Source organism: Papilio machaon, chromosome 25 (genome assembly GCF_912999745.1).
Source record: "Papilio machaon chromosome 25, ilPapMach1.1, whole genome shotgun sequence".
Lineage (NCBI taxonomy): Eukaryota > Metazoa > Arthropoda > Insecta > Lepidoptera > Papilionidae > Papilio > Papilio machaon.
The window spans coordinates 3,785,026-3,795,796 of NC_060010.1; the positions used below are offsets into that span (position 1 = coordinate 3,785,026).

General features: G+C 33.5%; 1 protein-coding gene across 1 annotated transcript; it reads right to left on the reverse strand.

Moving 5' to 3' along the window:
* Positions 1-518: 518 nt before the first annotated feature.
* LOC106711127 (gloverin-like) lies at positions 519-2,317 on the reverse strand. Its single transcript, XM_014503358.2, has 5 exons — positions 2,224-2,317; positions 2,061-2,133; positions 1,270-1,405; positions 955-1,140; positions 519-665 (listed from the first exon to the last, which is right to left on the reverse strand). The coding sequence occupies exons 2-5, from the start codon at positions 2,126-2,128 to the stop codon at positions 534-536; spliced, it is 522 nt and encodes a 173-aa protein (XP_014358844.2). The 5' UTR covers positions 2,129-2,133; positions 2,224-2,317; the 3' UTR covers positions 519-533.
* Between the last annotated feature and the right edge of the window lie 8,454 nt (positions 2,318-10,771).

Sequence of the window (10,771 nt, forward strand, 5' to 3'; positions counted from 1 at the left end):
AAGAAAAGAATATAAAAAAGCTGTGATCAATATAAACTTGGTAAATCTGTGATGGGTTCTTAAGAGAGTAATTTTTGTTTCTTTTTTTTAATACTAGTATTAATATAAGTCGTTGGCTCAAGAGAGCGTCGGCGGCTCAGGGGTTAAGCACTTGACTTGCAATCTGCAGGTCCTGGGTTCGAATGCTGCTATGTACCAATGTGTTTTTCGATTTACATATATACATTTATCCAACGTTCTTACGGTGAAGGAAAATATCGTGATGCAACTTGCACATATCTGAGAAGAAATTCAATGATATGTGTGAAGTCAACCCGCACTTGGCCAGCGTGGTTGACTATGGCCTAGTAACCCCTAACTTGGAGTAAGCTCCGAGCCCTTCGGTGGGGACGTATAGTGAGCTAAGAGAAGAATTAGATTCATTCTTATTTCAGTCTCAATTTATTTGATATAAAAAACATGTTTTAATTATAAAAATATATTAACAAAATATCACATAAATTACAAAATATTTACAATTCTTCTATGATTTTTCAAAATCGATAGTTGTACTTAGCCAAGCCACCGAATTCTGAGTTGTATCCGCCAGTTTTCCCGTACGTGCCTTGCAGAGAGAAGTCTCCATTCTTACCGACAGGCCACGCACCACCCGCGCCAGCTCTCACCTGAAACATTGTTTTTTTTATATTAAAGACCACATACTATTTATTTTGATATAGTTAGAATAGCAAAGTGAATGACCATAGACCATAGATATTGCATAAATTGAAACCTTCAAAGGTGGAAATTTGCAGGAGAAAAAGGATTAGAATTGACCTTAAGCACACTTATCAATCGAAATGCGGAATTACCTTAATTTCACGCATGTATTCAACATGGTTCACCGTTCTAATGGGCCAATCATGGAGCAGCTAATACCGACTCTACCGTTGTTAAACAATTGAAATTTCTTACGGATGTAGGTCCATGTATCATCTTGCTGACGTCTAGAGAAGCAGCAGCGTTGTCGTTGCGCCAGTTAAGGGCCCCGCCGAGGTGGCTGGAGTCGCCATAGGGGCCGAGCACCCGCGTGCCGTACGCCTGCCCGTCCAGCTTACCGCGGTGGTCGTCAAAGAAATTGTGCTCGTATCCACCTTTGCCCTGCATAACAAGTTACAAGAATTATTTCCTGTTATATCAGCTTATGTTCCCAGAATTTTCCATAAATAGATTTTGTTATTTGAATACATTTTTAATATTTGAGATATTGCAAAGGGCTGATATACTCACAAATAGACCGGCATCGTTTTGTCCGAGTGTACCAAATACGCGGCCATTGTCGGTCTTGTGATCGAATGTGACGTCACGGCGATGTCTTTGGTACTGTTCGATTGGATCTTGTGGTGTGATGTACCATACGGGGTAACTGAAAAAAGTCACATGAAATAAATTATTCTGATGTTCTATTAAAATTAAAAATGACATTGCTCTATGAGAAATGGTTTTATTGCTCATACTCTTTGAGATCATATCAGAATTCGCAGAAGAATCATGGTAGAGTTATTAGAGTGGCTAAATGAAAATAGCAAATATTGGGACCTGGGCTATTTAAATTCGCATACACGTTTAATAAATTTACAAATATTTATAAGTATCAAGACCTTTGTCTGTAAGTCTATTTTTATTTAAAACAGAATAATGAAGATATATTAATGACTAGCTATCGCCCGCGACTCCGTCCACGTGGAATTAAAAAAAACTTTATTAGTAGCCTATGTGTTTCTCCAGATTATGCTTTACACCTATGCCAAATTTCATCAAGATCCATTCATCCGTTCCGGAGATACCTTCAAACAAATATCCATCCATCCAAACATTTGCATCTATATATATAAAAGAAAGTCGTGTTAGTTACACTATTTATAACTCAAGAACGGGTGAATCGATTTGACTGAAAATTGGTAGGCAGGTAGCTTAGAACCAGGAAAAGGACATAGGATAATTTTTACCCCGTTACCTATTTTTTATTCCGCGCGGACGGAGTCGCGGGTAAAAGCTAGTTTATAATATTAGTAAGATACCTTTCCAGCAGTATATCCTGAGCTGCGACTGCGGCGATAAAACAAAACAATGCGTATACGAACTTCATTTTTTCTGTAACACAAAAAATAACAAATAATTACTATTGAAAAAAAAGCAATATTATTTAATAAGTGTAAAATAAAATAATATATTTAAATTTACCTTTGTATAACTTTTAATAGCAAATATTTCTTTATTCCGTTAACACCGGATTGCTTAACTTGAATGATAATTGTACAGAACTGGCTCTGGTATATATTGTGCTAGTCCGGGACTTTTCTACAGATCTGCACTCCGCGCCCCTCTACGAGTATAATGTTATTCCCCTAACCCGTCGACATCTAACTTGAGGCTAATAAAAGTTCATATTCGCGTACTTTGATAATATAGTGCACCCATAAGGTGAATCCCCCAAATAACGTAACATAAGTAACAATAAAAAAAGAAAAAAGAATACATTAAATATTAAGATCGGCACTGCTGCTGACTTTCGCACCATAAATTTCCTTTCATTCATATTTTCAACGTGTCCGAACAATCTAGGCATACCTTTTTCAACTCTACTCACAAAAAAATTGTTTATATAATTCTAGTTTTATTGTTAGCAAATAAAAAATAATGTTATAATCACTAAAGATTAAAATTAAAAGATTGGCTGTCAATCTCAAAATCGTTTGATGGTTACTTAACACGTCACACTAAGGATCGCTTTAGTAATCATTAAGTGCGAAAGTAAATCTCTTCGATCTATAGTTAGATTGATTAATAAGAACATTAGATTGTATTTTAAACAATAGCAGTATTTGGGTTCTCAATAGTACGGTACTTAAACGAAACTCGGTCACTTAGTTACTTAACTTTAATTGCAGGCATTACTCTCTCAAACGAACCGAAATTCAAGCTACATTTTAGAAATAGTTCGAAAAGGCATTTAGATTTACTTTCCCCTTAGAGAAAAGCGACATAACATTGTGCTAAATTCTCTTAAATTTCAAGTCTACAAACATAAATTTATAATTAACAAACATCCATACAAAAGTCCATAGTTTCGTATTCATAATGTTAGTAAGATGGTAAGAAGTAGGCCTACTAGATTATAGTGAACATTGTTTTGTAGTAATTTAATTATATCTCGCGGTTTCATTACAATTATGTTGTCTGCGGTTCATTCGGCCTTTAAGTCGACGAACAACTCAAACTTTGTAAAGTTTATTATAATTAATTGCGAGAGAACTTTGAAACGAAGTAAAGTATGTTTTATTAATTAAATTACGCTAGAATATTTATATACTTGTACATGAGTTTTGAATATTTATTGAAGAAAAGGCAAAAAAATAACTGACAATTTGATATCGAAAAGAATTAAACAATGTGTCATAAAAATAAAATAACTTTATTGTTTTTCCCCAATGAGCAAGGGACTGGTGTCCAAACTAGGGTAATACCCAGTGTGATAGATTAACCGCCTCAAACCATCACAAATATTTCATACTAATACTATAAATGCGAATGCTTAGATGTATGTTTGTTTGAAGGTATCTCCAGAACAGCTCAACGGATCTTGATGAAATTTGCCATAGATGTAGAACATAGTCTGAACATAGGTAACTAATAAAGTTTTTTTTTATTCCGCGCGGACGGAGTCGCCGGCGACAGTTAGTAATACAATAAATATTGTAGCTATCTTACCATATATTTTCTTGTCTGTCATTTTATAACATTAACTTGTAATTAGCTACTTTATAAGTAGTTACGTTGTAATTTACTGATTGATTGTATGAAATCTGATTCGATTCAATACGTTAATTAAACACTATCTGAGTCAAAGGCACTGAGTTAGTAATCAATTAGGTAATTGCGACTCCAAACGAACGCTACGTTTGAATATTGACGACGATTTCAATCAAAACCGACGTCAGACATTATATAGTACTGTAGGCCTAGCATGAATCTATGTGTAATTTGCCTTCGTATCGTTTCAATTATGTCAAAACTACCTGTCGCCCGCCACTCCGTCCGTGTGGTATTAAAAAAAACATTATTAGTAGCCTATGTGTTGTTCCAGACTATGCTCTACATCTATGCCAAATTTCGTAAAGATCCGTTGAGCCGTTCCGGAGATTCCTTCAAACAAACATCCATCCATCCACACATTCTCATTTATAGATAAAATATTTACACAATATGTCTCAAGACAGAGAACAAAACTTGCTTTAACTGTAATGTGCAAAGTTAAATTATCCCCTTCTGTAACACGCGATACCAATTTAAGTTTATTTCAAGTTAAAATTTGATATAAATCGAAATTCAAAGTTTAGACATTGATATTATTAAATTATTATTTAAATGTTAAGTCTGACATACACGGACTGTTTCAAGCAGTTGGTATCTACAGTATTGTGTAAGGCATTATCGTTCAGTTGACTTTCGCACTTTTGCACGCCGCTTGAAGCTATCCGTTTATGGAGATCCTTAACGTACTCTTAGTATATCCAACTATAAATTAAAAAATAAAGATATTTCGTAACACTTAATGATTTTCAACTTTTTAATCTTAACTAATTTAAATCTTTAATATTAAACGCAGACGAATTCGGTGGTGGTACTATTGTAATATTTTAACGTTTATGAAGTCCCTAAAGTCATTAACTAAAATATCCAGTATTAAATTTCTTATCTTATATAAAGGCAATTTTAGCAGAGGAAATGAGTTTGGAAATCGCTTTCCATAATTGATTTCAGTAGAGTTATTTCCTTAAATTTTACGATGTTTTTACACTCATACTTTTACGATGTTTTCTTGTATGAAATTAGTGAAATATTAATAGCTCTGAAAATAAGTGTTACCACCTTTCTGATGTCCTTCCTCTTTGTTCCCTTCTGACGTTATTTAACCCGTTTTAACTGTTTAAAGACAGGAGAACTTTCCACACAACCAAAGAGTATTAAACACCAGAACTTTCCACGCTACCAAAGATATGACCGGATGCAGAGATGTAAAAAAAAAACTTTTACCGTTTTATACCGACTTTAAAAATGAGAAGGTTCTCGACTGGTTCCTATTTTTTGTCATTCAATTGAGTCATTCGTTATGTTCTGGATAAAAAAAAAAAAACTGATGCTACAGATATATTTGGCTCAGTGAATTTTGCTATGGACTCGGAAAGCCTGTGGGATTACAACAGTCAGTTATCGATTAGTCTATTTTTGTACACGTAATAGTAGAGCAGGAAATTTTAACAGTGATATTTATTATAAATTGAAAACATCAGCACGGCAGTCATACTAGCTTTCAGCCACGACTCCGTCCGCGTGGATTGAAAAAAAAAATTTAATAAGTAGCGTTTGTGTTCTACACCCATAAGAAATTTCATCAAGATCCATTGAGTCGTTCCGGAGATACCTTCAAATAAACATCCATCCATCCATCTTAACATTTGCATCTATAATATTAGTAAGATTTACATTATTATCTCCATTGAACTCTATTCGGTGAAGGTGAAGTGAATGAAAATATCGTGATGCAACCTGCACATATCTAAGAAATTCAAAGATATGTGTGAAGTCAACCAACCCGCACTCAACCAGCGTGGTTGACTATGATCTAGTCACTCCTAACTTGGGGCAGGCTCCGAGCCCTTGGTCACGGAATTAAGCTCACGCGTTTCCCGTGGCCCCGCCGTAATGCGTCAGAGGGCAGTCAGGTTTTAGTGGGTATTCCGGTCGCCTTCTGCGGCCGGCGAGTCCCACACTCTCTACGCTATTGCACAGCCCGGCGTAGGGGTGCGTAAATGCATTTCCTGACTATAAAAAAAAAAGGCTCCCAGCCCTTCAGTGGGGACGTATAGTGAGCTGATGACGATGAATGAGAATATGATCGATTTTTATTTTATAAAGAATTTATTTTTGTACAGAGTGCAGTGGAAACTTACGCAATACGATAATGTTTTTCTATGTTACATGTTATGCGGAGGGATGATGTTCATATAAACAAAAAAGTAATGAGATTGAATGTGGATGACTATAAAAGTAGAGGAAGACCAAAGAAAGTATGGATGGATTGTGAGAAAGAGGATATGCGTAAGAAGGGGGTAAACTCAGATATGACGGCTGATAGAGATGTATGGAGGAGTAGTACATACTGTGCCGACCTTCCATAGGGATAAGGGCAGGTTGATGTTGATGATGTAATCATCTTTAGAGGTGTATAATCAGTCCGTTTTTTAACAAACATAAATTTATTTTGTACACATTATCTAACAGTTAGTTGACAAATGTAATAACATAGTAACTTATGTAAAATCATATATAAAACTTGCCAATATATGAAAGCTACAGAAGTTCCATTTCAAGTTAGAAAGTTGTTTATTCTTGTTAAGAGGCAAAAGTTTTTAAGTGCAAAACTTTTGAATGCGAACACAATAACTTTTGAAACAATAATAAGTAATATCACTAAAGTTTTCAAATAAAATTCAATACACTATGTTGTGGCGTGGAAAGTTTTGTTAAATTTAATTTAAGTAATTGTTTATTTTATTTCTTCTTCTTTTTGTGCCTCTCCACTATTGGAGGTTGGCCGTCAGCTTAGCGAATTTATTCTTGTCTTGCGCCAAGCGAAACAGGTCTTCAACGCTGGCAATGTTGGTCCACTCCCTGATGTTCCTCATCCAAGACTTCTTCCTACGTCCAACGTGTCTCTTTCCTGCGATTTTGCCCATCATAATGAGTTGGAGAAGATTGTATTTTTCGTGTCGCAAAACGAGGCCGAGGTATAAATTTTATTTAATTATTTTATTTATAATAACCAAATATCTTTTATGTTAATCTTTTTTGTTATTTCTTACTAATATTATAAATGTGAATGTTTAGATGGATGGATGGATGGATGGATGTTTGTTTCAAGGTATCTCCGGAACGACTCAACGGATCTTGATGAAAGTTTGCATAGATATAGAACATAGTCTGGAAGAACACATAGACTACTTATTACATTTTTTTAAATTCCACGCGGACGGAGTCGCGGACGATAGCTAGTACAATATTAAATGTAAAAAACTCATCAAACTTTTCAAATTTTCGGATTTTTTTTAAAACTTGTTTAATCACAGATTTTTCCCTTTGTAGTAGATTAAAAAATAAATCGGGGACAATTAAACATTGCGATTTATGACACTCCAATATCATCGTTTAAATAACTATAATGCATTCAATGGGAAGTTATTAAAAATAATGTATTTTCATATTTATAATCTGTGAGAGTAATTAATGCGGGATCGTGGATTAATAGTGCAATATGAGTACACATTTATTCAGCTTTAAAAGTAATCATTCAATGTTACCATATTATAAAATTATGATTATTAACATCTTTTATAATTAAAAACACATATTATTTACAATCTTACTAATATTATAAATGCGAATGTATAGTTGGATGGATGGATGTTTGTTTGAAGGTATCACCGGAACCCAACCTTACAAACAAAAAAAAAGAGAAATTTTTTTGAAAGATTTAATTAATTTTTTTATTCATAAACTCCTACAACTATAAATCGAGTTCAGTTGGCCTTTTCTTATTAGAAATGGATTGGAAGGGAAAGGATTAGAATTTGCGCTTTAGCATACACACTTAATAGGCGAAACGCGGAATTATTTCCACGTAACCTATGTTACGTGTTACGTGTGTTATCGTGGTATAACACCGGGTGAAATTCATACATCTAATGGCGCTTTGAACTATAAAATATTATTATAACTTCTAACTGAAGCATTGTCACTGAAAAAGCTTTTTAAAAAATAATTTCAATAATAATCCTAAATAATGTAAGAATAAAAAGCAAGCTGTGTCTATATGGAGGGCTCTCTGGATTAATTTATCTGTCGAAATTGAGAATTAATTCAGTAACTGTCCGGTTTAATATTGGCGACTGTATAATCTAGCTGTGGGCGGATTAAAATATCAATTTGACTGAATAATGATAATTCCTTAAACTCTTTCGGGTATTTTATAAATGTTTACATTTCGATTTGCTGCCTTGATTTGCTTTTACGTTTTTAAATAAAATTTTGTTTTAAGGTGAAATTCATATCTTTTTTTCGAAGTATGTTATTTATATTGTTTATGTATTATTTTTTTAAAGATTATTTGTAATTAAGTTATTTATTTTGAAAATGTAAAACTAAAATTTAGTTCCGCACTGAATAACTGTTTGAAAATATCGTTGGCATGCTTTTAGTCAGTCGCGCTTTTCCATTAGTGATTTATGTATGTGGCTAAACTTTGCCTCTGGGTATTTGAATTTGCAGTTAGTTGATAGTAAAACAACACACTATCTTTTATTTGGCACTAGATAAATCCGATCCGTAAAATAACGTCATAGTGCAAGCAAAACGGTCCAGAAAATTGTAAAATTCTGTTTGTGCTATTTTTGGCTATATTAAATTTACTTACATGCATTTGACTTAAATATGGTTTATTTAAACAGCCAAGTACAGTCGAGGACGCTTATTTTCTACTGTTGCCCACGACTCCGTTCGCGCGGAATTAAGAAAATAGTAAAGTATAGCCTAAGTTACCCGGGAATAGTGTAGCTTCTCAACAATGAAAGACGTTTTCTAGTCGTTCCAGTAGTTTTGGAGAATATTTAATGCAAACTAAGATAAGCCTACGTGGGAAGTGAAATTAATTCTTTGAATATATGTCACGATACGTCACGTTACTCTCAGAGGATTCCCGTATCGTTGTGTAACACAATCAACTTTGTCGGTCAGACACAATTAAACTTGATCCAATTATTGACTTGTTTACGTAAAATGGCAAATGAATGGCCAATTACAGCCTAGTCTGAGATAAAAGGAATCCCCGAGTATATTTACATGTCACGGAACAATTCTGAATAACGTCAGTTTATAGACGGACTAGGTTTTAATTAAAATCACGGATAAACTCACATGTAGTGACCAATTTCAGACCCTTCATGGGCATGTAAGGATCTGATGAAAGTTTTATTTTACCGCTAATTGATAAATTGTGGCACTATATTAAATGTGGCACTATACAAAAGCCTTTAAATGAAAAAAATGCATACTGTGTATATGAGTTACAAATACTTCTCATTCTACACGGACTGAACTCTAGAGAATTTTGCAAAGAGAAATTTAAATAAAGCAATTCTCTACTGAATACCACACGAATATTTTGCATTGTATAGTTTGAAACTATTACACGAGCGTAAAATGCAGGAAACTACAATCCATGTACATTATAGTTATTTGCATTTTTATTTCACTCATTTCTTTTCACTACAATTCATAAGAGTTTTACGATGAACGCTAGTTAAATAATGTGCGAAAATTTCAAGTAAATATTACTTTTATTAAATCAACTTACGGTACATGTCCATAATAATCCATAAAAGATAATAATCCATATTCAAACAAGATTTTGATTAAGAATTCATCGTTCTAATAAAAACTAAATGTCAACAAGGGAACACGTAATAAAACCACGACCTTCAGATGCAGACTCATTTATTTTCACTTTAACTATGACTACCCTAAGTATACATTTATAAATACCGACAACCCCCTTTTAAACAAAAACAAAAAAAAAGTACAACAATATAGAAAAATAGGAAAAAAAACCAATATATCTATCTATATATATATAAAAGAAAGTCGTGTTAGTTACACCATTTATAACTCAAGAACGGCTGAATCGATTTCACTGAAAATTGGTGGGCAGGTTGCTTAGAACCAGGAAAAGGACATAGGATAACTTTTACCCCGTTTTCTATTTTTTATTCCGCGCGGACGGAGTCGCGGGTAAAAGCTAGTATATCTATATATATAAAAGAAAGTCGTGTTAGTTACACTATTTATAACTCAAGATCGGTCGAACTGATTTAGCTGAAAATTGATGGGGAGGTAGCTTAGAACTAGGAGACGGACATAGGAACTTTTTATCTTGTGTGCATTTTTTTTATTCCGCGCGGACGAAGTCGCGGGTAAAAGCTAGTATATAATAAAAGAAAGTCGTGTTAGTTACACTATTTATAACTCAAGAACGGCTGAATCGATTTGACTGAAAATTGGTGGGCAGGTAGCTTAGAACCAGGAAAAGGACATAGGATAATTTTTACCCCGTTTTCTATTTTTTATTCCGCGCGGACGGAGTCGCGGGTAAAAGCTAGTATTATATAAATTAGACTAACACATGCCTTATTTGTTACCGACACTAATATAAACTATTGCATGTTTTTATTATATATTAATAAATATAATATTCGCAAGATATTAATAAAATATTATCAATTGACGCAATAACAAACATACCATGCGTATAAACGTAAATCACGATAATATTTTAATTTTGTATCAGTTTAACGAATAAAATAATACACAGAAAATTTATTGAAATCATTTATTGGTAAATATCGCTTATAAATTAAGCGATTAAATTAAGATTAATTAAAAAATTATTTATAGAATTCATAATTTATCTGATTATTGTAATGTCATTGACTTTGTTCTTACTACCCACTACTTACAACGCTTTCTGGTACTTTCCTTTGCCGAATTCATCACGTATTTTGTTAATAATTCGATGATTGTTGCGGAGACTGAATAATTATGCACAGTGAATTTACTATAAAAAGTCAGGAATAAGATAAAGTTAAATAAAAATTTACAAGATAAAAATGTGAATAAC